Source organism: Oncorhynchus keta, chromosome 28, assembly GCF_023373465.1.
Source record: "Oncorhynchus keta strain PuntledgeMale-10-30-2019 chromosome 28, Oket_V2, whole genome shotgun sequence".
Classification (NCBI taxonomy): domain Eukaryota; kingdom Metazoa; phylum Chordata; class Actinopteri; order Salmoniformes; family Salmonidae; genus Oncorhynchus; species Oncorhynchus keta.
This window is the reverse complement of record NC_068448.1, coordinates 72717996-72743407: the sequence shown is the minus strand read 5'-3', so window position 1 is coordinate 72743407 and position 25412 is coordinate 72717996. Positions and strand designations below refer to the sequence as shown.

General features: G+C 44.7%; 2 protein-coding genes across 7 annotated transcripts in view; one reads left to right on the top strand and one right to left on the bottom strand.

Moving 5' to 3' along the window:
- The window catches only part of LOC118361199 (guanine nucleotide-binding protein G(olf) subunit alpha-like), an 83284-nt gene extending 76942 nt beyond the window's left edge, over nt 1-6342 (top strand). For 2 of the 4 annotated variants that reach the window (XM_052483864.1, XM_052483866.1), the window contains exons 9-13: nt 1701-1821; nt 3439-3569; nt 3738-3806; nt 4123-4190; nt 4346-5768. In XM_052483864.1, the coding sequence (XP_052339824.1) occupies nt 1701-1821; nt 3439-3569; nt 3738-3806; nt 4123-4190; nt 4346-4492 (536 nt within the window). In that variant the 3' untranslated portion in view covers nt 4493-5768. Of the gene's footprint in view, nt 1-1700; nt 1822-3438; nt 3570-3737; nt 3807-4122; nt 4191-4345 lie in introns of all 4 variants that reach the window. The other 2 variants (XM_052483865.1, XM_052483867.1) reach the window with 2 other exon arrangements.
- A 415-nt stretch (nt 6343-6757) lies between these two features.
- Nucleotides 6758-20919, bottom strand: LOC118361198 (metallophosphoesterase 1-like). 3 transcript variants are annotated; one of them, XM_052483870.1, is made up of 10 exons: nt 20230-20372; nt 20074-20124; nt 19346-19454; nt 18732-18835; nt 15646-15726; nt 15375-15483; nt 14883-14963; nt 10390-10512; nt 8481-8621; nt 6758-7446 (listed from the first exon to the last, which is right to left on the bottom strand). In XM_052483870.1, exons 2-10 carry the CDS (start codon nt 20106-20108, stop codon nt 7264-7266), a joined length of 966 nt encoding a protein of 321 aa, XP_052339830.1. In that variant the 5' UTR covers nt 20109-20124; nt 20230-20372; the 3' UTR covers nt 6758-7263. The 3 variants fall into 3 exon arrangements, with proteins under 3 accessions (XP_052339830.1, XP_052339829.1, XP_052339828.1); XM_052483869.1 differs by lacking the exon at nt 20074-20124 and having other exon boundaries at nt 10390-10467; nt 20230-20919; XM_052483868.1 differs by lacking the exon at nt 20074-20124 and having other exon boundaries at nt 20230-20914.
- Nucleotides 20920-25412: the final 4493 nt, after the last annotated feature.

Genomic DNA, 25412 nt, shown 5'->3' with positions numbered 1-25412 from the left:
CACTGTGCTGTTCTGCTCCCCACTGTTCTGTTCTGCTCCCCACTGTGCTGTTCTGCTCCCCACTGTGCTGTTCTGCTCCCCACTGTTCTGTTCTGCTCCCCACTGCTCTGTTCTGCTCCCCACTGTGCTGTTCTGCTCCCCACTGTGCTGTTCTGCTCCCCACTGTTCTGTTCTGCTCCCCACTGTGCTGTTCTGCTCCCCACTGTGCTGTTCTGCTCCCCACTGTGCTGTTCTGCTCCCCACTGTTCTGTTCTGCTCCCCACTGTGCTGTTCTGCTCCCCACTGTTCTGTTCTGCTCCCCACTGTTCTGTTCTGCTCCCCACTGTTCTGTTCTGCTCCCCACTGTTCTGTTCTGCTCCCCAATGTGCTGTTATGCTCCCCACTGTGCTGTTCTGCTCCCCACTGTGCTGTTCTGCTCCCCACTGTGCTGTTCTGCTCCCCACTGTGCTGTTCTGCTCCCCACAGTGCTGTTCTGCTCCCCACTGTGCTGTTCTGCTCCCCACTGTGCTGTTCTGCTCCCCACTGTGCTGTTCTGCTCCCCACTGTGCTGTTCTGCTCCCCACTGTTCTGTTCTGCTCCCCACTGTGCTGTTCTGCACCCCACAGTGCTGTTCTGCTCCCCACTGTGCTGTTCTGCTCCCCACTGTGCTGTTCTGCTCCCCACTGTGCTGTTCTGCTCCCCACTGTGCTGTTCTGCTCCCCACTGTGCTGTTCTGCTCCCCACTGTGCTGTTCTGCTCCCCACAGTGCTGTTCTGCTCCCCACAGTGCTGTTCTGCTCCCCACTGTTCTGTTCTGCTCCCCACTGTGCTGTTCTGCTCCCCACTGTGCTGTTCTGCTCCCCACTGTGCTGTTCTGCTCCCCACTGTGCTGTTCTGCTCCCCACTGTGCTGTTCTGCTCCCCACTGTGCTGTTCTGCTCCCCACTGTGCTGTTCTGCTCCCCACTGTGCTGTTCTGCTCCCCACTGTGCTGTTCTGCTCCCCACTGTGCTGTTCTGCTCCCCACTGTTCTGTTCTGCTCCCCACTGTGCTGTTCTGCTCCCCACTGTTCTGTTCTGCTCCCCACTGTGCTGTTCTGCTCCCCACTGTGCTGTTCTGCTCCCCACTGTGCTGTTCCTCTGCCCACAATGTTGTGCTGTGAGTGTAACTATGGTGGTTCGGTGAATGATGGTCAACGAGTAACCTTTTCAAGTAAACTTTTCTGAAACTGGAAGACTCATGTTAGCACATATGATAATGCCCAGGCTTTAGCTTTACAGGCTAGCACAGTCTTGAGGTGGGACAGACGACGGTGTTTCAGTAGCTCTGCATTGTATACCATATCTGGATCCACATTTTATACGGAAGGATTCATTAGTATTACATGCTATATGATGTGGTTTGCAAGGTCTCAGCGTCTGGTACTCACCCCGAGTGGCACAGCGTTCTGGCACTGCATCTCAGTGCTAGAGGCGTCACTACAGACCCTGGTTCGATTCCAGGCTGTGTCACAACTAACTGTGATTGGGAGTCTCATATGGCGGCACAACTGGCCCAGCGTGGTCCTGGTTAGGTTTTGGCTGGGGTTGGCCATCATTGTAAATAAGAATTTGTTCTTAACTGACTTGTCTGGTTAAATAAAAGTTCCATTTTTTTCCTTTTTAATTTGTTTTTGTAAATGAGTACTGAAACAACTCATTTCACTGTGCTCCTATTTCTTTCAGACGTGACGGCCATCATCTTTGTGGCAGCAAGCAGCAGTTATAATATGGTCATAAGGGAAGACAACAGCACCAACAGACTCCGGGAATCACTGGATCTCTTCAAGAGCATCTGGAATAACAGGTTGGTCCACAGTCACCTTGTCTGACTCTCTGCCCTCTGGTCCACAGTCACCTTGTCTGGCTCTCTGCCCTCTGGTCCACAGTCACCTCGTCTGGCTCTCTGCCCTCTGGTCCACAGTCACCTCGTCTGGCTCTCTGCCCTCTGGTCCACAGTCACCTCGTCTGGCTCTCTGCCCTCTGGTCCACAGTCACCTCGTCTGGCTCTCTGCCCTCTGGTCCACAGTCACCTTGTCTGGCTCTCTGCCCTCTGGTCCACAGTCACCTTGTCTGGCTCTCTGCCCTCTGGTCCACAGTCACCTTGTCTGGCTCTCTGCCCTCTGGTCCACAGTCACCTTGTTTGGCTCTCTGCCCTCTGGTCCACAATTACCTCGTCTGGCTCTCTGCCCTCTGGTCCACAGTCACCTTGTCTGGCTCTCTGCCCTCTGGTCCACAGTCACCTTGTCTGGCTCTCTGCCCTCTGGTCCACAATTACCTCGTCTGGCTCTCTGCCCTCTGGTCCACAGTCACCTTGTCTGGCTCTCTGCCCTCTGGTCCACAGTCACCTCGTCTGGCTCTCGCTGCCCTCTGGTCCACAGTCACCTCGTCTGGCTCTCTGTCCTCTGGTCCACAGTCACCTCGTCTGGCTCTCGCTGCCCTCTGGTCCACAGTCACCTCGTCTGGCTTTCGCTGCCCTCTGGTCCACAGTCACCTCGTCTGGCTTTCGCTGCCCTCTGGTCCACAGTCACCTCGTCTGGCTCTCGCTACCCTCTGGTCCACAGTCACCTCGTCTGGCTCTCGCTGCCCTCTGGTCCACAGTCACCTCGTCTGGCTCTCGCTGCCCTCTGATCCACAGTCACCTCGTCTGGCTCTCGCTGCCCTCTGGTCCACAGTCACCTCGTCTGGCTCTCTGCCCTCTGGTCCACAGTCACCTCGTCTGGCTCTCTGCCCTCTGGTCCACAGTCACCTTGTCTGGCTCTCGCTGCCCTCTGGTCCACAGTCACCTCGTCTGGCTCTCTGCCCTCTGGTCCACAGTCACCTTGTCTGGCTCTCTGCCCTCTGGTCCACAATTACCTCGTCTGGCTCTCTGCCCTGTGGTCCACAATTACCTCATCTGGTTCTCTGCCCTCTGGTCCACAGTCACCTCGTCTGGCTCTCTGCCCTCTGGTCCACAGTCACCTCGTCTGGCTCTCGCTGCCCTCTGGTCCACAGTCACCTCGTCTGGCTTTCGCTGCCCTCTGGTCCACAGTCACCTCGTCTGGCTTTCGCTGCCCTCTCCCACCCCAATTTTGCCCTACTGAACATTTCGCACCACATTTAGTAATATATTCTATTGTGTTATGATTTCAATATATTTTCAATACACTGAAAATGCATTTCAAACCAACTGTAACACATTGCAACACTATATAAATGTGCTTCCCATTTAGTGTTAATCGGTCAAGGTGGTAAAATCAGTATTAATCGGACAATGTTGTGATATCGGTGTTAATCAGTCAAGGTGGTGAAATCAGTGTTAAACAGAAACATGAGAGTTGGATGGAGAGGTTTTATTTTTAAACCCACCGGTTCACATTCCACGAACTCTGACAAAATGTGATTGTTTAAATACCTGTCTAGTCACGCCATTCTTTGTTTTCAGGTTTCTACGGACCATTTCAGTCATCCTGTTCTTGAACAAGCAGGACATGTTGGCTGACAAGATCTTAGCAGGGAAATCCAAACTTGAAGATTACTTCCCTGAGTATGTTCGCTATACAGTACCGGCTGAAGGTGGGTACTAAGATGGACGGAAAACACCCCATTGTTTAAATCATTGTTGATTTGACTCATATTCAATATTCATAAGCATTATTATAATTGTTCATTATTTAAAATATATTATGAACTGGATCATAATAAATTATACAAATGTACTAACCTAAGGTTCACACACTCCAGAAACGAAGCATCGTTGTTGTTGCTTCACAGTGAAGGACTCCCAAACCGATCCTCAAGATGTATTCAAAGGTTAACCCATTTTGGCAACTCACACTTTTTGAAAATGTGAATCAAATGGAATCATTTGCGCTGGCCCTGGAATCAACCTAATTTAGACCTCTTATGACACTTACTTTTAGATATTCCAGGGACTCTATTGCAGTATGTGAACAATAGCATTAACATGCCTTTCTTCCCATTGTCAAATGAGAATGATTTGGAGCATGGAGAACAGTAGTTAGAGATATAAACATTTGATTGCAGGCACTGCCATCAGGCACTACACTGATTACATCCAGTCCAAATGATATCTTTCTTCTGATGACATTTGTCTCTTTGTGGTCAGCTGTTCCAGACCCTGGAGAGGACCCTAAAGTGACCCGGGCCAAATTTTTCATCCGAGATGAGTTCCTTGTACGTACCGTTTTCATTCTGTACTGACTGTATACCCTTGTTTCCTAGTGTTAACTTAAGAGTCAACCATTTCAAGGTTTGAGTCATTTCCATTTCAGTTCAGTCAATTCACGAAATAAAGTGAAATGTGGATGTGTCTCTCCACCGCCCCACAGAGGATCAGCACGGCGAGCGGCGACGGCAAACACTACTGCTACCCCCACTTCACCTGCGCCGTGGACACGGAGAACATCCGCCGCGTCTTCAACGACTGCCGAGACATCATCCAGAGGATGCACCTGCGTCAATACGAACTCTTGTGATTGGTTGCAGCCCACCATCCAGTCAGCACTCTGCCAATCCCGGCGCAGTTTGATTCCACTCCCAAAACACAAGGCCCTGTTACCAGGAGAACTACTGAAGCATCACAATGCTGTCATTTTGTTTGCCATTGTTGTTTTCTATTTACTTTTCTCCTTCCTTTGTTCTTTTATCTATGGCCCATCTTGACTTTATTTTGTAGGTCTAAGCAGGGATGGGACATTGTGTGTGTGCCTCATCTTTTATTTCCAATGCCTTTATTCTGTTCATTCCACTAAGCCTTTTTTTTTGTAGATTTTGTTTGAAACTAGTCTTCTTCTTCTGTCATTTCTGTTGTTTTGATCTGGACCAGCTGAAGTTGTTATGAGGGTGTGTGAGAGTTGAGGGATCTGATGGCTGTGAATGCTGGTTCCTCCCAACACCTCTCTCTCTCGTACTTGATGAAGGGGTGGGCAGCAGAAGTATCAGGTAACTTAATGCCGTCAAGGAAGTATACACATGATGTAGCACCGTGATATTTATTACTCTGTCACTTTTTGTTTATTTTGTATCATTTTATTGCAGGATGATGGAGAGTGAGGCTTTCAGGCTGTAGATTTAGCATAGAGGGGGTGGGGCTTGTGGGAGAATAGGAGGATGCTGGGAGTTTGAGTCCTATGCACCTCTGGCCGTAGGAGCAGCAGCAGCTTTCTGCCACGTGTCTAGATGGAAAGAGAAATACCACACTCACTTTGATTTGCCCACAGACGGTCCTTTTTACTTAGATCCTCTTGGGCAAGAGTTCTATCTATATATATATATATAGATTTGTTTTTGTTGATTATCTTGTACAGACTGCAAAATGTAATGTTATTTTGTACAACTTTATTGAGAAAAAAACTACTTGTAGAAGATCTTTGTGCCTTGATAATGGCTGTACCTGTAAATTGAGCTCTGATGTATGTTGTTGACTGCGCTGTACAGCTTGATGTCAAACTCTATCTGACAGTAGAGACTGCAGGTAGGGCGTCTCTCTCTCTCTCTCTCTCTGTAGAGGTACATTTTTCTGGTTTATAAAAAAGGAAAATGTTCTTTAGTAGAAAAAAGGAGGAAAAATTTGCGAGGGGTTAAAAAAAAAACACACGGAAATCCTGTATACATTATGCAAATGAACCACTTACCTACCGCAGTGACCAGGTCGCAGCCAGAGACATTGCCTTCATCCTCCTTCGTTTTGACGGTGAACATTTCAATTTTTGTTTCTGATTCTCAGCTTTAATACATTACAAGATCAATTGACGTGTCCAAATCGCAACCTGGTGTTGTTTTACTACAGTAGGAAGCAACTTTTTAGATATGAAGTGTGTATGAGATGTATACATATGCGTGCCAGTAAATGTGTGTGTGTGTGTGTGTGTGTGTGCTTCGAAGCATGCATGTACTGTAAAACATATACACACATGCACTCATGCATTGTACATATACATTTTATATTAATATATATGTACATATACATTTATAAAGATATACATATATTCTATAAATCTATATGTACAATTATACATAGTAATGTGTGTGCCTATGTGTATACATATTTATGAATGTCTAGAATGTATGTATGCATACACATGCATAGGCATCAACTTCTATAGAATGAGAGGAGAAAGTAGTGATCAAGTCGGTCATGGACATGGAGAGCCCTTCACATTGCCACAGGTGTGAACCCAGTTAGATGGGCTGTTCTTTACACCGAACGGCAGCTTTCAATGTGCAAGTCTATTCTGAGAGCGAGGGGGCAGGAGTGATGCGTGTGTGTCAGGCCTTTATGGAATACGGAAAAATATTTTTATTTTAATAAAGAGGCACATCAGAATACTTTTTTTTGAGGGGGGGTGTCTAAACTGAACATGCGGGAAAATATGACAGATTATGTACACTTTGTATATGCATAAATTACAGTTACAAGAAACCCAGTGTCAACATCTTCCCTTGACTGTTTTCGTCCAGGTCACGTTTAAAAAGCTCAAAGATGGCCCTGTCATAGCTTATTCACCAGTAGATCAGAGATCAAATTTAAAAACATTCAAGTTGCCAATAATTTAAAAAGGGAAACGAGGGATAAAATCTCAGGGCACGTAATTGATCAGTAAAAACTATCCCAGAGTGACCCAGGCCCTCCCTGTAGAAGGTGCTGTTGGGTTCTATGTCAGGACCCAGGCCCTCCCTGTAAAAGGTGCTGTTGGGTTCTATGTCAGGACCCAGACCCTCCCTGTAGAAGGTGCTGTTGGGTTCTATGTCAGGACCCAGGCCCTCCCTGTAAAAGGTGCTGTTGGGTTCTATGTCAGGACCCAGGCCCTCCCTGTAAAAGGTGCTGTTGGGTTCTATGTCAGGACCCAGACCCTCCCTGTAGAAGGTGCTGTTGGGTTCTATGTCAGGACCCAGACCCTCCCTGTAGAAGGTGCTGTTGGGTTCTATGTCAGGACCCAGACCCTCCCTGTAGAAGGTGCTGTTGGGTTCTATGTCAGGACCCAGGCCCTCCCTGTAAAAGGTGATGTTGGGTTCTATGTCAGGAGTGTCTACACAGGAGTCTTTGGAACATGGGGCCTGAGGTCATCAAAGGTGACAGGTCACACAGATGTCCTCATACAGTTACTTTGACAGGTAATCATAGGGCCTATCTCTTGTCATTCACCTAGAACATTTCACCCTCTATTGGTTTCAGTCACACTTTACTTCAGGGGACTTTTTTTTTAAAGCGGCCCGCCAAGCAAACGGTACGATCTAGGGGAAACTGTCAGAAGCCCTTGTGCTTGCCCATTAGATTGGTGGCCAGGAGCATGGAGGTCTTGGTGAGATGTAGGTGGGCCAAGAGCAGGAGGAAGACGACCATGGCTGTGGAACAGTAGATGGCCACCACGCTGCTCTCCTCTGGCAGGAAGCACTTGGCCAACTGGAAGTCCGTGGGAGAGAAGATGCCCTGGAGCGGGAGAGAGGTAAACTTGAATTTAAAATGGAATTGACCCCAACCCTGAGACTGAACAACATTTACATTACATTTACATTTAAGTCATTTAGCAGACGCTCTTCTGCAGAGCGACTGTAACATGCAACAATTTCAAAGAAGAGTTACAGTTCATTTGAGGAAATGTGACTGGGGAATACAGATAGGCATCTGATCACTTAAACAAAAAGCTAGGGGTGTGGATCAGAACACTGGTCAGTATCTGGTGTGACCACCATTTGCCTCATGCAGCACGACACATTCCTTTGCATAGAGTTGATCAGGCTGTTGATTGCTGAAAGGCTGTTGATTACTGAAATTGTTTCCCACTCTACAATGGCTGTGTGAAGTTGCTGGATATCGGTGGGAACTGGAACGCGCTGTTGTACACGTCAATCCAGAGCATCCCAAACTTGCTCAATGGGTGGCATGCCTGGTGAATATGCAGGCCATGGAAGAATTGGGACATTTTCAGCTTCCAGGAATTGTGTACAGATCCTTGTGACACGGGGGCAGCAGGTAGCCTAGTGGTTGGAGCGTTGGGGCAGTAACCGAAAGGTTGGTGGATCGAATCCCCGAGCTGACAAGGTAAAAATCTATCATTCTGCCCCTGAACAAGGCAGTTAACCCACTGTTCCTAGGCCGTCATTGTAAATAAGAATTTGTTCTTAACTGACTTGCCTAGTTTAATAAAGGTTAAAAAAAAGAACAATGATGGCGTGGATGAATGGCACGACAACAGGCATCAGGTTCTCGTCACGGTATCTGTTTATTCAAATATCCATTGATAAAATGCAATTGTGTTCGTTGTCTGTAGGTTATGCCTGCCTATACCCCCACCGATTAGGATAAATGCTCACTAATAGGGATGTGCACAAAAGTTGAGAGAAATGTGTTGTTTTTTTTGTGTGTGCATATGGACAATTTCTGAGATGTTTTATTTCAGCTTATGAAACATGGGACTTTACATGTTGTGTTTATATTTTCATTCGGTGTCGTTAATTAGTTACCAGGATGAAGCTGGGGTTGTTGCGGTTTCTCCAGCTGAAGGAAGGAACGCTGATCTCTGGATGCTTGTTGTCATGGACCACCTTACAGGCACTGTGGGTGTGGCCACTCAGGATAAGACGGGGCTGGAACCACCAAAGTAACTGCAAAGTGGGATCAAAAGAGTCCATCATATTTCTGTAATCACATGCCTCTAAAGCCGTGTTCACATTGGCCGTTTAAACTGACTCAAATCGTATTTATTAATTTATTTTGGAATCAGATATTTCTAGCCACATTTCAAACCAGCGTCCTAAGTGGTCTGAAGTCATATACACATTTGATTCCTGGCCATGCAACTTGTGTCTGAACGGTCAAATCTGATTTATTTGTCATCAAGTGGTTTTAGACTGTTAGTTGGTATCTTGTTGCTTTCTAGCTACTCTGTTTTTAATGTTTTTTTTTATTTAACCTTTAGTCAACTGTTAACGTGATAGCCAACTAGCTTGTTAATTGTTTAGAAACAAATGATTGAATGTGCTAGAAAGCTAAACAGTCACTGCTGTGGCTGGTTGGCTAGTGGACTGCTGTGACTGGCTAGCTAGTGGACTGCTGTGACTGGCTAGCTAGTGGACTGCTGTGGCTGGTTGGCTAGTGGACTGCTGTGGCTGGTTGGCTAGTGGACTGCTGTGGCTGGTTGGCTAGTGGATTGCTGTGACTGGCTAGCTAGTGGACTGCTGTGGCTGGTTGGCTAGTGGACTGCTGTGGCTGGCTAGCTAGTGGACTGCTGTGGCTGGCTAGCTAGTGGACTGCTGTGGCTGGTTGGCTAGTGGACTGCTGTGGCTGGCTAGCTAGTGGACTGCTGTGGCTGGTTGGCTAGTGGACTGCTGTGGCTGGCTAGCTAGTGGACTGCTGTGACTGGTTGGCTAGTGGACTGCTGTGGCTGGCTAGCTATCGGACTGCTGGCTAGCTAGTGGACTGCCGTGGCTGGTTGGCTAGCGGACTGCTGTGACTGGCTAGCTTGCTGTGGCTGGCTAGTGGGACTGCTGTGGCTGGCTAGCTAGTGGACTGCTGTGACTGGGACTGCTGTGACTGGCTAGCTGGTGGACTGCTGTGACTGGCTAGCTAGTGGACTGCTGTGACTGGCTAGCTAGTGGACTGGTGGCTTGCTGGCTAGTGGACTGCTGTAGCTGGCTACTGCTGCTGTGACTGGCTAGCTGGTGGACTGCTGTGACTGGCTGCTAGTGGACTGGCTGGCTAGCTAGTGGACTGCTGTGCTGGCTAGTGGACTGGCTGGCTGGTGGACTGCTGTGACTGGCTAGCTGGTGGACTGCTGTAAAAAAATAACTTGTTTTGAAAGTTGGATCATCTTATCCTTTGAGGCTTTAAAAGTGTTCTTACCACTATGATTTTGAACATTCAAAACAAATGGGAAATGTCCATGACAGGCATTATTGTCACCTTAGCTTGCTACAGAACTGAGTGATAGGAAGCACAAGTACCACCACCAATCAGTCTAGACCACTGCACTCACCCCCCTCGTTACTATGACAACTAGTGTAGCCTTGTCATCACATGACAGCTGTCTGAACACACACCATTTGGTCACTTGTAACTTGCTGTTTGTACAGTTAGTTGTCCAAAACAAACTGAACAAACAAAACTGATATGAGCATTAAGGCATGCAGTGTGAACAAGGCTGAAGAAGACCCAACATTTGTTATGGTTTTCAGTCAGAAAGATGCACTCTTCAGAATGAGCCCTAGGGCTGTATCTCAATAGTCTAAAGTCGCTTCCTCTCCTTGTCTCCTTTCCTTCATCTGCACGAGCTGAATAAAATAAAACGGGTGCAAGCAAGGAGAGGAGGCCACTTTAGACAATGAGATGCACCCCAGGTGTTAGTTATATGACTGAGTGTGTGTGTAACCTCACCCTTTGAGAAGCCTCCTGGGATAGCACGTCATAGCGCTCATGGAACACCTGGTGTCGCTCTTCAGGAGAGGCGGCGTCCTGCCCAGTGCACTCTGCATCGTTAGGTCGGTACAAAGGGTAGTGCTTCCGACAGAAGGTCAATACACAGTACATAACATACTGTAAGTGAACAATGCTAGGTGTTTTTGTATAATAGGTAGGCTACACACAATATGGATTTCATTTGCAACTAACCAATAACCCCACCCTCCCCCAGAACAGCTTCAATTAATCAGGGCATGGACTCTACATGTTGAAAGCGTTCCACGGGGATGCTGGCTCATGTTGATGCCAATGCTTCCCACAGTTGTATCAAGTTGGCTGGATGTCCTGTGGATGGTGGACCATTCTTGATACACAGATGAAACTGTTGAGCGTGAAACCCAGCAGCATTGCAGTTCTTGACACTAACCGGTGTGGCTGGCACCTACTACCATACCCCATTCAAAAGGCACTTAAATCTTTTGTCCTGCTCATTCACCCTCGGGATGGCACACATACACATACACAATCCATGTCTCAAATTTATTTGAACTCTTATTTTACCAGGTTAGTTGACTGAGAACACATTCTTATTTACAGCAACAACCTGGGGAATAGTTACAGGAGAGAGGCTTTTAAAAAAAAATCTATCTTCAAGTGACATCAATAAAGGATCATCATTTTCACCTGGTCAGTCTATGTAATGGAAAGAGCAGGTGTTATTAATGTTTTGTACTAAAAATACCTGTGAAATCAACATCGCTATTTAAAAAATTATCATTATATTTACTCGACTCATTAGCACGGATAGAGAAGCTTGCTTTGGAACCCTAGTTGTTTACATGTTTGATTGGTCAGATAAGTGCAGGCGTGAGAAATTTCACCAGTGGGGAGAGAGCAAGAGAGAGGGGTACACATTGATGGCGCATGGCTTGAAGTGCTGAGCATCATGAGATGATGTGAACTGGAACAGGTTTAGGCTATTATAAATTTACAGAATTATATACTAGACATACACTACCATTCAAAAGTTTGGGGTCACTTAGAAATGTCCTTGTTTTTGAAAGAAAAGCACATTTTTTTTGTCCATTAAAATAACATAAAATTGATCCGAAATACAGTGTAGACATTGTTAATGTTGTAAATGACTATTGGAGCTGGAAATGACTTTTTATGTAATATCTACATAGGTGTAGAGGCCCACTATCAGCAACCATCACTCCTGTGTTCCAATGGCACATTGTGTTAACTAATCCAAGTCCTCAACTAGCCTAGCTGCTAGCTAGCTGCATATCAAGGTAGCGGTGTTTTCTTGAGGGCTTGATTAGTCATTGTGGCTGGGACCGCAGATTGTCCCGGGTTTGTGGCTGTCTAGATCCCTGCTGTTTGTTGTTTTCAATCTTCCCTGTGACCTGCCCTGTCTGGAACTGTGAGGAGTAACAACGTAAACTACTTTACTAGCTACCATGACAAAGACCACACCTTGCGGGAGTACCATTGAGGACAGTGGTGTCTCTCTCACACATGAAGGATCTTTTAAACAAACAAAAATAGTTCTCATGTTCAAAATATTTGTTGGTCTGATGCGATTAATGAGGAGCATCCAGACGCTGCACTTGATGAATTTATGAAATTGCTTCTTACAATTATTGATAAACATGCACCTGTTAAGAAACTGACTGTTAGAATTGTTAAGGCTCCATGGATTGATAACGAATTTAAAAACTGTATGGTTGAAAGAGATGGGGCAAAAGGAGTGGCTAATAAGTCTGTCTGCACATCTGACTGGCTGACTTACTGCAAATGGAGAAATTATGTGACTAAACTCAACAAAAAGAAGAAACTGCATTATGAAGCGAAGATCAATGGAGTACTTTATATGAAATTATGGGCAAAAATACATATTCAACTCCATCTTTCATCGAATCACTTGATGTTGCCAATTATTTCAATGATTGCTTCATTGGCAAAGTAGGCAAACTTAGGCAGGAAATGCCAACAACGAATTGTGAGCCGTATTCATCCATTAAAAAAAACTAATAATGATAGAAAAGCATTGCAAGTTCTGTAAAGTTATTATGGGAGAGGTGGAAAAATAATTGTTTTCGATCAATAAATTACAAATCTCCTGGCATTGACAACTTAGAGGGAAAGCTACTGAGGATGGTAGCTGACTCTGTAGCCACGCCTACCTGTCATATCTTTAATCTGAGCCTTGAGGCAAGTCTTTGTCCTCATGCCTGGGTGGAAGCAAAGTCATTCCGCAACCCAAGAGTGGTAAAGCTGCCTTTACTGGTTCAAACAGCCAACCTATCAGCTTGCTGCCAGCTCTTAGCAAACTGTTGGAAGAAATTGTGTATGACCAAATACAATGCTATTTCTCTGTAAACAAATTCACAACAGACTTTCAGCATGCTTATAGAGAAGGGCACTCAACATGTACTGCACTGACACAAATGACTGATGATTGGTTGAAAGAAATTGATAAGAAGATTGTGGGAGCTCTATTGTTAGATTTCAGTGCAGCCTTTGATATTATTGACCATAACCTGTTGTTGAAAAAACATATGTGTTATGGCTTTTCAACTTCTGCCATATCTTGGATTCAGAGCTGTCTATCTAATATAACTCAAATGGTTTTCTTTAATGGAAGCTTCTCTAATGTAAAAAAATGTAAAGTGTGGTGTACCGCAGGGCAGCTCTCTAGGCCCTCTTTTCTATTTTTACCAATGACCTGCCACTGGCATTAAACAAAGAATTTGTGTCCATGTATGCTGATGATTCAACCATATACCCATCAGCAACCACAGCTAATGAAGTCACTGAAACCCTTAATGAGTTTCAAACTGTTTTGGAATGGGTGGCCAGTAATAAACTGGTCCTGAACATCTCTAAAACTAGAGCATTGTATTTGGTACAAATCATTCAATAAGTTCTAGATCTCAGCTGAATCTGGTAATGAATGTTGTGGCTGTTGAACAAGTTGGGGAGAGTAAATTACTTGGTGTTACCTTCGATTGTAAACTGTCATAGTCAAAACATATAGATTCAATTGTTGTAAAGATGAGGAGAGGTCTGTTTGTAATCAAGAGATGCTCTGCTTTTTTGACACCACACTCCAAAAAGCAAGCCCTCCAGGCTCTAGTTTTGTCCAATCTTGATTATTGTCGAATTGTGTGGTCCAGTGCTGCAAGGAAAGACCTAGTTAAGCTGTAGCTGGACCAGATCAGAGCGGCACATCTTGCTCTTCATTGTAATCAGAGGGCTAATATAAATACTATGCCAGTCTCTCTTGGCTAAGAGTTGAGGAGAGACTGACTGCATCACTCCTTTTTATAAGAAACATTGTGTTGAAAATCCCAAAATTGTTTGCATAGTCAACTTACTCATAACTCTGACACACACACCTCACCAGACATGAAGTCCCCACAGTCCCCAAATCCAGAACAAATTCAAGAAAGCGCACAGTATTATATAGAGTCCTTATTGCATGGAACTTCCTTCCATCTCATATTGCTCAAATGAACAGCAGACCTGGTTTTAAAAAAAACAACAGATAAAGCAACACCTCACAACACCTCTCCCCTATTTGACCTAGATAGTGTGTGTATGCATTGATATATAGGCTATGTGTGACTTTAAAAAGAAATGTATGTAGTTCTGTCCTTGAGCTGCTCTTGTGTATTAATGTTCTGTATTATGTCATGTTCTGTGTGGACCCCAGGAAGAGTAGCTGCTGCTTTTGCAACAGCTAATGAGGATATGAATAAAAATAGCAAATACCAAAGCTATGATCCCTTACTTGTTAAATCTACTTCACCTTTATTTAACTAGGCAAGTCAGTTAACAACAAATTCTTATTTTCAATGACGGCCTAGGAACAGTGGGTTAACTGCCTGTTCAGGGGCAGAACGACAGATGTGTACCTTGTCAGCTCGGTTGTAACCTTCTGGTTACTAGTCCAACGCTCTAACCACTAGGCTACCCTGCCGCCCCTAGATGAAGGAGAGGAGACAGGTTAAACAAGGCTTTTTAAGCCTTGAGACAATTAATAAATGGACTGTGTATGTGTGCCATTCAGAGGGTGAATAGGCAAGACAAAAGATGTCAGTGCCTTTGAATGGGGTATGGTAGTAGGTGCCAAGCGCACCCGTTTGTGTGTGTAAAGAACTGCAACACTGCTCGCTTCAACCCTCAACAGTTTCTTGTGTGTATCAAGAATGCTCCACTACCCTAAGGACATCCAGCCAACTTGACACAACTATTGGAAGCATTGGAGTCAACATTGGCCAAGCATCCCTGTTGGATGCTTTCAACACCTTGTAGTCCATGCCCACAACAAATTGAACTCAATATTAGGAAGGTGTTCCTATATGTTGTACACTCAGTGTACAATGACACCGCGAGGACCTATAATTAACTAAAGTAGTCTCAGTCACTTCGCAAGCACGCGCACACACACTAAACCGTACCTGCAGGATGATAGGTGATGAGCGGGGAAACTTCTGCATGTCCTCCTGACAGTATGTTCTCATGCTGCTTGACCGGTGGCTCTGTGAAATCCACAATATCATTACAATCTACTTTCACATTCGCAATGGGAGTAACATAATGTTGACAATGTGTAGGGACAATCCTTCCTCTTTCGTGACAACATAATGCTTACCACGTTTCAAAAAGACATTTCTGGGGATGTTACTGAATAAAGTCTGGGATTAAACTCAAAACATTTGACCCACATATTGTTGGCGCTGAGTAACATGCAAAAGCCATATGGTGACTCTTGATTGCACTCGGGAAAGAAATACTTATTTTTTTTGTCAATGCTCAAATCTCTTGCTTCTTTCCAAATCCCAATAACCCCCATTTTGTTTGTGTGTTTGTTTGTTTGTTTGTTTGTGTGTGTGTGTGTGTGTGTGTGTGTGTGTGGCATTGTTGAGGATGATGGTTGCGATTAAGATCACCAGCACTGAACAGTTGAGAGCCTGAGAGAGGCTGTACAGCTCGTTTTCCACATGCTCGCAGATGGGGCAGCGGTCTCCATGCATGGCCATACTGTTCACCAGTACAAAACTTTGTGGGAACACACACACACACACACATTAATGATGGTACAAGGATTGGAGCTAAGCTACACATCAACGTGACTAACCACAAACAACACATTGTTAAACTGTTTACATGCATAATTTTGAGACAAGGTTAGATGACGCTATTTACAGTAAAGTGACCTACTTGACTCCCTTGTTGGTTACGATCCGGGCAGAGGTGACATTGAACACCCTCTCGAAGCGTTCAAGTTTGTACCAGCTCATTCTGTTCAAAGATTTAAAAATAATGATGTTATGTCAAGAGAAAGTGAGCACAACCACAGGGCTAGGGCCTACTAACAGGGCTAGGGCCTACTAACAGGGCTAGGGCCTACTAACAGGGCTAGGGCCTACTAACAGGGCTAGGGCCTACTAACAGGGCTAGGGCCTACTAACACACACCAACTACAGACAACATAACTCCCTACTGTTAGCGGAACTAGTTGAGAATAGAGAGAACAACCACAGGGCTAGGGCCTACTAACAGGGCTAGGGCCTACTAACAGGGCTAGGGCCTACTAACACACACCAACTACAGACAACATAACTCCCTACTGTTAGCGGAACTAGTTGAGAATAGAGAGAACAACCACAGGGCTAGGGCCTACTAACGCACACCAACTACACACAACAAAACTCCCTACTGTTAGTGGAACTAGTTGAGAATAGAGAGAACAACCACAGGGCTAGGGCCTACTAACGCACACCAACTACACACAACATAACTCCCTACTGTTAGTGGAACTAGTTGAGAATAGAGAGAACAACCACAGGGCTAGGGCCTACTAACGCACACCAACTACACACAACATAACTCCCTACTGTTAGCAGAACTAGTTGAGAATAGAGAGAACAACCACAGGGCTAGGGCCTACTAACACACACCAACTACAGACAACATAACTCCCTACTGTTAGTGGAACTAGTTGAGAATAGAGAGAACAACCACAGGACTAGGGCCTACTAACACACACCAACTACACACAACATAACTCCCTACTGTTAGTGGAACTAGTTGAGAATAGAGAGAACAACCACAGGGCTAGGGCCTACTAACACACACCAACTACACACAACATAACTCCCTACTGTTAGCGGAACTAGTTGAGAATAGAGAGAACAACCACAGGGCTAGGGCCTACTAACGCACACCAACTACAGACAACATAACTCCCTACTGTTAGCAGAACTAGTTGAGAATAGAGAGAACAACCACAGGGCTAGGGCCTACTAACGCACACCAACTACAGACAACATAACTCCCTACTGTTAGCGGAACTAGTTGAGAATAGAGAGAACAACCACAGGGCTAGGGCCTACTAACGCACACCAACTACACACAACATAACTCCCTACTGTTAGTGGAACTAGTTGAGAATAGAGAGAACAACCACAGGGCTAGGGCCTACTAACGCACACCAACTACAGACAACATAACTCCCTACTGTTAGCGGAACTAGTTGAGAATAGAGAGAACAACCACAGGGCTAGGGCCTACTAACGCACACCAACTACAGACAACATAACTCCCTACTGTTAGCGGAACTAGTTGAGAATAGAGAGAACAACCACAGGGCTAGGGCCTACTAACGCACACCAACTACAGACAACATAACTCCCTACTGTTAGCAGAACTAGTTGAGAATAGAGAGAACAACCACAGGGCTAGGGCCTACTAACGCACACCAACTACAGACAACATAACTCCCTACTGTTAGCAGAACTAGTTGAGAATAGAGAGAACAACCACAGGGCTAGGGCCTACTAACGCACACCAACTACAGACAACATAACTCCCTACTGTTAGCGGAACTAGTTGAGAATAGAGAGAACAACCACAAGGCTAGGGCCTACTAACGCACACCAACTACAGACAACATAACTCCCTACTGTTAGTGGAACTAGTTGAGAATAGAGAGAACAACCACAGGGCTAGGCCCTACTAACGCACACCAACTACAGACAACATAACTCCCTACTGTTAGCGGAACTAGTTGAGAATAGAGAGAACAACCACAGGACTAGGGCCTACTAACACACACCAACTACACACAACATAACTCCCTACTGTTAGCAGAACTAGTTGAGAATAGAGAGAACAACCACAGGGCTAGGGCCTACTAACGCACACCAACTACAGACAACATAACTCCCTACTGTTAGCAGAACTAGTTGAGAATAGAGAGAACAACCACAGGGCTAGGGCCTACTAACGCACACCAACTACAGACAACATAACTCCCTACTGTTAGCGGAACTAGTTGAGAATAGAGAGAACAACCACAGGGCTAGGGCCTACTAACGCACACCAACTACAGACAACATAACTCCCTACTGTTAGTGGAACTAGTTGAGAATAGAGAGAACAACCACAGGGCTAGGGCCTACTAACGCACACCAACTACACACAACATAACTCCCTACTGTTAGCGGAACTAGTTGAGAATAGAGAGAACAACCACAGGGCTAGGGCCTACTAACGCACACCAACTACAGACAACATAACTCCCTACTGTTAGCAGAACTAGTTGAGAATAGAGAGAACAACCACAGGGCTAGGGCCTACTAACGCACACCAACTACAGACAACATAACTCCCTACTGTTAGCAGAACTAGTTGAGAATAGAGAGAACAACCACAGGGCTAGGGCCTACTAACGCACACCAACTACAGACAACATAACTCCCTACTGTTAGCAGAACTAGTTGAGAATAGAGAGAACAACCACAGGGCTAGGGCCTACTAACGCACACCAACTACAGACAACATAACTCCCTACTGTTAGCAGAACTAGTTGAGAATAGAGAGAACAACCACAAGGCTAGGGCCTACTAACGCACACCAACTACAGACAACATAACTCCCTACTGTTAGTGGAACTAGTTGAGAATAGAGAGAACAACCACAGGGCTAGGGCCCTACTAACGCACACCAACTACAGACAACATAACTCCCTACTGTTAGTGGAACTAGTTGAGAATAGAGAGAACAACCACAAGGCTAGGGCCTACTAACGCACACCAACTACAGACAACATAACTCCCTACTGTTAGTGGAACTAGTTGAGAATAGAGAGAACAACCACAGGGCTAGGCCCTACTAACGCACACCAACTACAGACAACATAACTCCCTACTGTTAGCGGAACTAGTTGAGAATAGAGAGAACAACGTTGTCAACATGTTTTTGGTAGCGTCCATTTAACAGTGAGACTTCTGAACTTAACTTACTCATGATGGAAGCCGATGTCATGGTTACCAATGAGGGCTATAAGCTCCACGTCTCTGGGATGTCGGAAGATCTGCGTAAAGCGTCGGACGTCGTCCTCCCAGTCCTGAAGAACACAAGGTGCATATTCAGATGGTCACAGAGGAACAGTTTGAGCTGGGGTATCAACATCTGCCTCAACCCCTTCTAGCACTCGACACAGTAGGGTGTTACAGTAGGATGTGTACTACTGTTATTTAATTCCTCCCTCAGTTACATTTAGGTTATATCATACCATTACCTCATAATAAATGTAATGAACTCCCAAACACCTACTCCCATTCACTGTCTGTGTTTCTACTAAAGCACAACTGGTGGAGGTTAGTCACAACTCAATCAAATCAAATCAAGGAAAATTAAATTGGAATGGCCAATGCTCAAATCCATACACACACACACACACACACACACACACACACACACACACACACACACACACACACACACACACACACACACACACACACCCCCTTGTGTGCCAACAGATGGTGTTATTATCACATATCCTGAGTAGTCTAGCTGTCGGCGGTGTGTGTGGTATATCCTTTCTGATAACCGACAGTGTCCATCAACTAACCTTTGGGGAGCTCCATTTCCCCTCGTCGAATATGTCTCCCAAAATGAAGACCACCTCTGGCTGTAGGACCCCCAGTGCTGTCTGGAAAGCTCTCTCCATCTGCCATTCTCTATCAGGGAGGAATGTACAGTACATTATGATTAGGGCAGGGAGTGTTCTTGACCATGTGGAAAGACCACAAGGAAGGACCACTAGGAAAAACTCTGGGCCCTGACTATAGTGATAGCCTATTACAGTCCAGAGTTGTCCTGATGAGGCCTCATAAGAAAATACTCCTGGCCCTGATAAAAATCTGTTGGTCATGACTACCCAACTCTACCAAGATACAACCCCCTTTGATTGAAAGTGTTCTTTCTTGTCCATCATGCTATATAATGTATTTAATCAATCCTGGTAGCATCCTCCCAATGAAAAAAACTATTGAGACTGACCACTAGAACTCATTTTGTGAACCATGTGAACATGAAGCATTGCAGTTAAAGATGTGATCCGGTTTAGTGCCCTAGCTGGTGAAGTTGGATGCCATGGTGATTTCATATGATCTGATATTAATTTGAGCCATCTAAGAGGATTAATTCTATTCCTGTCCTAAAAAAAAGCTCCCACTTTCCATGATTTATGGACGTGTTTAGAGGGACTTGTCCGTTTCTGTTTGTTTCTGTTCATTGTTTTCAGATTTTATTTTTTTTGTACTTTTGTATTTTTTTCTGATATGAGATGCAACTTACAGTTTTGACCAAAGAGAGGTTTGAAATGCACACATTCAACAAATGTCAGTCCTACAGGGATGTAAAACACACAAAAATAAAAATTTATTTTTATTAATATGATAACTTATCAAATACGCACAAGCAATGAAATTGGAATAGGAGTTTAAAGCCTACCTTCGCAGTTTGTCGAACCAGTGTCCCTTTATTGCGCCAAGGAGGTGGGTATCCGACAGAAACAAAGCGCGAAGAGGGGGGACTCCCTTGCCGCTGTCTCTATTCAACTTCGGCCACGAACAACGCAAAATTGCAGGGTAATATATCAAATATTCACAGAAGATAAACACGCAAATGACAGATAAGAACAGAGTGAAAGTAAGGCCCCATTTACATTTGCAACTCAGTCCGTGCATGTCTAAAAACGAAACAGCAATCTGTTCCAGTCACTGCTGGACAAGGCGAACTAAATCCTGCTAAATCATTGAAAATAACTTGCCCTAGATAAACGTAACGGCTTAAGAATTGTACAGAGGACCAATGCCCTGCCTAAAAAATACGCATATTCGTCTGCATCAATAGTTTTTGGTCCTTTAGGATTGTCATGCGACAGCAATCTTCCAAATGTGACTGGCGTGGGATGTCTAGTCACGAGAATGCGGAGGCTGAATAGTTGTTGGTGACAAAGTACTTTGTATATATCAATATTTGACTGCAATTATTGATTAATTTGGCTACAAAGTCCTCAAAACTAGTTTATGGCACTAAGCGCGATGCAGTTTGAGCATGTGAGAGAGAGAGAGAGTGTGTGTGTGTGTGTGTGCTGGAGTGCGTTCAGTTCGCGTTAACGTTTACACTGAACCACACGTTTCCACAAAACGGTCCTCAAAAAAACGGTGCGGACCTTTCTTCGAAAGACTTTGCGGTAGCATACTTCTGCGCCCGTTTGGTGTGTGTGTGTGTGTGTGGCCTGGTAAACATAGGTGTGACAATCTGAAATCGCAAAACTCGTGCAGCACACCATATGATAACTGCACTCTGATCCACCACAATTTCAACGTTTTTCAACTGGTCGTTCAATACAGTAGGTCTACCGTTTTCGTTGAATTCAACGTTGCATACCGTTCTGTCGTACTGAACGCAACCCCGTTTGACTTGTTAAACTACTGGGCAGGACGAACCACAATATTCATCAGAGATGGATCAGATTCGTAATTATACAAGCCTGACTGGTACTGTATGTGTCACTTTTTCACGTGCATTTTAATTGACTTGTGACTAGCTACATTGTTTTGATGGCAACAGTATAACGTTTGTATTTGTCAACCATCCACACATCTAAAGTCGAATATCTATCCGTGTGATGAAATGTACTGAACGGGTAACTAAATCCAGTTGAATTCAATATGTTTTTGAGAGTACTCCTTTTGATACATATTTACCCATTGTAGAAGTGCTCAGAAAATGACTTTTTTGGTGATAAAAAAATATTGATATCATTGATATCATTTAAAAGCTTACAAACAGGGTTGTGAAATTAATTTATAATTGAAGATTATAATTTATTTTGTATTATTATGTCATTTTTAACCATTCACATCAACCTTTAACGACACTAAGGTAACCTGCCTACAAGACTACTGACCCGTAGCACTCATGTCTGTAGCCATGAAGTGCTTGAATAGCTGGTCATGTCTCACATCAACACCATTATCCCTGAAACCATAGACCCACTCCAATTTGCATACCGGTTGAACAGATCCACAGATGATGCAACCTCTTTTGTACTCCACACTGCCCTTTCACACCTGGACAAAAGGAACACCTATGTGAGAATGCTATTCATTGACTACAGCACCGCGTTCAACACTATAGTGCCCTCAAAGTTCATCACTAAGCTAAGGACGCTGGGACTAAACACCTCCCTCTGCAACTGGATCCTGGACTTCCTGAGGGGCCGCCCCCCCAGGTGGTAAGGGTTGGTAACAACACATCCGTCACGCTGATCCTCAACACGGGGGTCCCTTGGGGGTGCATGCTCAGTCCCCTCCTGTACTCCCTGGTCACTCATGACTGCACGGCCGTTCACGACTCCAACACCATCCTTAAGTTTGCCGATGACACAACCTGATCACTGACAACGACGAGACAGCCTATAGGGAGGAGGTCAGAGACCTGGCCTTGTGGTGCCAGGACAACAACCTCTCCATCAACGTGATCAAGACAAAGGAGATGATTGTGGACTACAGGAAAAGGAGGACCGAGCACGCCCCCATTCTCATCGACGGGGCTGTAGTTGAGCAGGTTGAGAGCTTCAAGTTCCTTGGTGTCCACATCACCAACAAACTAACATGGTCCAAGCACACCAAGACAGTCATGAAGAGGGCACGATAAAACCTATTCCCCCTCAGAAGACTGAACAAATTTGCCATGGGTCCTCAGATCCTCAAAAGGTTCTACAGCTGCACCATCGAGAGCATCCTGACGGGTTGCATCACTGCCTGGTATGGCAACTGCTTGGCCACTGACCGCAAGGCACTACAGAGGGTAGTGCGTACGGCCCAGTACATCACCGGGGCTAAACTTTCAGCCATCTCGGACCTCTATACCAGGCGGTGTCAGAGGAAGGCCTTAAAAATTGTCAAAGACTCCAGCCACCCTAATCATAGACTGTTCTCTCTGCTACCGCACGGCAAGCGGTACCGTAGCACCAAGTCTAGGTCCAAGAGGCTTCTAAACAGCTTCTATCCCCAAACCATAAGACTCCTGAACAGCTAATCAAATGGCTACCCAGACTATATGCATTGACCCCCCCTTTTACACTGCTGCTATTCTCTGTTATTATATATGCATAGTCACTTTCATAACTCTCCCTACATGTACATATTACCTCAATTACCTCAACTAACCGGTGCCCCCTCAAACTGACTCTCTACCGGTACCCCCTGTATATAATAGCCTCACTATTGTTATTTTACTGATGCTCTTTAATTATTTGTTACTTTTATTTCTTATTTTTTAGGTATTTTTCTTAACCGCGTTGTTGGTTAAGGGCTTGTGAGTAAGCATTTCACTGTTGTATTGGCGCATGTGACAAATACAATTTGATTTGATTTGCTTAGACACTATTTTACATCATGTATATGCGTTGTGCCCACCATCGGTTAAAACAGATGGTTGGAGGGCCACACATCAAACAAGGTTGACTTGAATGGGAATATCTGTTTTAAATTATAATGTCAATCCTCTATATGAAACCTATTGAAATCATAGAAATATAGATCATAGAACATACATAACAATTTAACTTGATATTCGATGGTGGGTGGACCAGCAGTCTTCTTTGTGGTAGTAATTAGAAGTAAAAATGTCAATTCAATAAAAATGTAAATGGTGTAGCAGCTAAATTGTAGTGGTCTGAAGAAATAAGTCCATTCTATGAATTATATTTCTATGATTGAAATTACACCCACCCTGTATTCAAAAGTATGTTGTGTCAACTGATGGCAGACACAACACAAAAACCTCAGATGTAAAGTAAGGTCTAAGACAAAGGCAAAATTGTGGTGTAGATATTGGGGTGGATGAACAGTAGATGCAGGGTCTGCCATCGCACATTTCTTTTACATTTTAAAACCTATTTCATGCAATTCCACACAGTCTGACATTACTTATCATACCCATGAGGGGTATATGAAGGGTCATTTTGATCGGACAGTATAAGTGGAAGGAAACATTTGAATTTTAATATTTTTGGAAATTAGCTAACTTCCTGCATTTCAACACAACACACAAGAGAAAAATGTGCAGTTTTATAATGCTATTTTACACATTTAGTCATAAGTCAGAGAACATTTAGCAGATTTAAAGCTAATTTCCTGCTATTCTTCACATTGTGCCATGAGGATGAGAGAAAATGTTGCAATTTTAAAGTAACGGTACAGTGAAAATCTGACTTTTAAAAGTTAGTAGTCTATTAACTGATACCAAATAATGCTGTTGACACATCCTATACTCGTATTTGTGGCAAAAGCATACATTTTAGGGGAAAAAACTGTATGGGTAACTGCATTTGTAATTTTTTTATTTTACCTTTATTTAACCAGGTAAGTCAGTTAAGAACATATTCTTATTTTCAATGACGGCCTAGGAACAGTGGGTTAACTGCCTGTTCTGGGGTAGAACGACAGATTTGTACCTTGTCAGCTCAGGGGTTCGAACTCGCAACCTTCCTGTTACTAGTCCAACACTCTAACCACTAGGCTACGTTGCCGCCCCGTAAATACTTGGAGTGTGTCCGAAAGTGGGCATTGTAAAAGAGGTAGGTGGATCAACAGCGATAGGTGTAACATCAGTGGGTGGATCCACAGCGATAGGTGTAACATCAGTGGGTGGATCCACAGCGATAGGTGTAACATCAGTGGGTGGATCAACAGCGATAGGTGTAACATCAGTGGGTGGATCAACAGCGATAGGTGTAACATCAGTGGGTGGATCCACAGCGATAGGTGTAACATCAGTGGGTGGATCAACAGCGATAGGTGTAACATCAGTGGGTGGATCCACAGCGATAGGTGTAACATCAGTGGGTGGATCCACAGCGATAGGTGTAACATCAGTGGGTGGATCCACAGCGATAGGTGTAACATCAGTGGGTGGATCCATAGCGATAGGTGTAACATCAGTGGGTGGATCCACAACGATAGGTGTAACATCAGTGGGTGGATCCACAGCGATAGGTGTAACATCAGTGGGTGGATCAACAGCGATAGGTGTACACAATTGGCCCAGCGTTGTCCGTGTTAGGGGAGGGTTTGGCCGGCCAGGATTTCCTTGTCCCATCGCACTCTAGCGACTCCTTGTGGTGGGCTGGGCGGCTGCAAGCTGACTTCAGTCGTCAGTCCGACGGTGCTTCCTCCTACACATTGGTGCGGCTGGCTTCCAGGTTAAGCGAGCAGTGTATCAAGAAGCAGTGCTTGGCAGGGTCGTGTTTCGGAGGACGTATGGCTCTCTCACTTAGCTGATTGGCTTTCCATACACCCACTTCTGTTGATCCTCACACCTTTTTTGGCACGGCTACTTTCAGATACACTCCATGTATGCATGCAGTTACCCATGACAAAAAAACTACTGAAAAACACTTAAAAAACACCACCTCAAACTTGTATTTTAGTTTCAAAAATGCTTTTTATTTCCTCATAGAGGATGATGTCATCCTCCTAAGAAGGATGTGCTGGCCAATCAGCAGTCTACTCGTGTGAATATTTTTATGAATATTTTTATGGCAGGTGTAAGACCACAGCATTCCAACACTGCTTTTTAACATACCCTTAAAATATATAAAATATAATATATTAAAATAT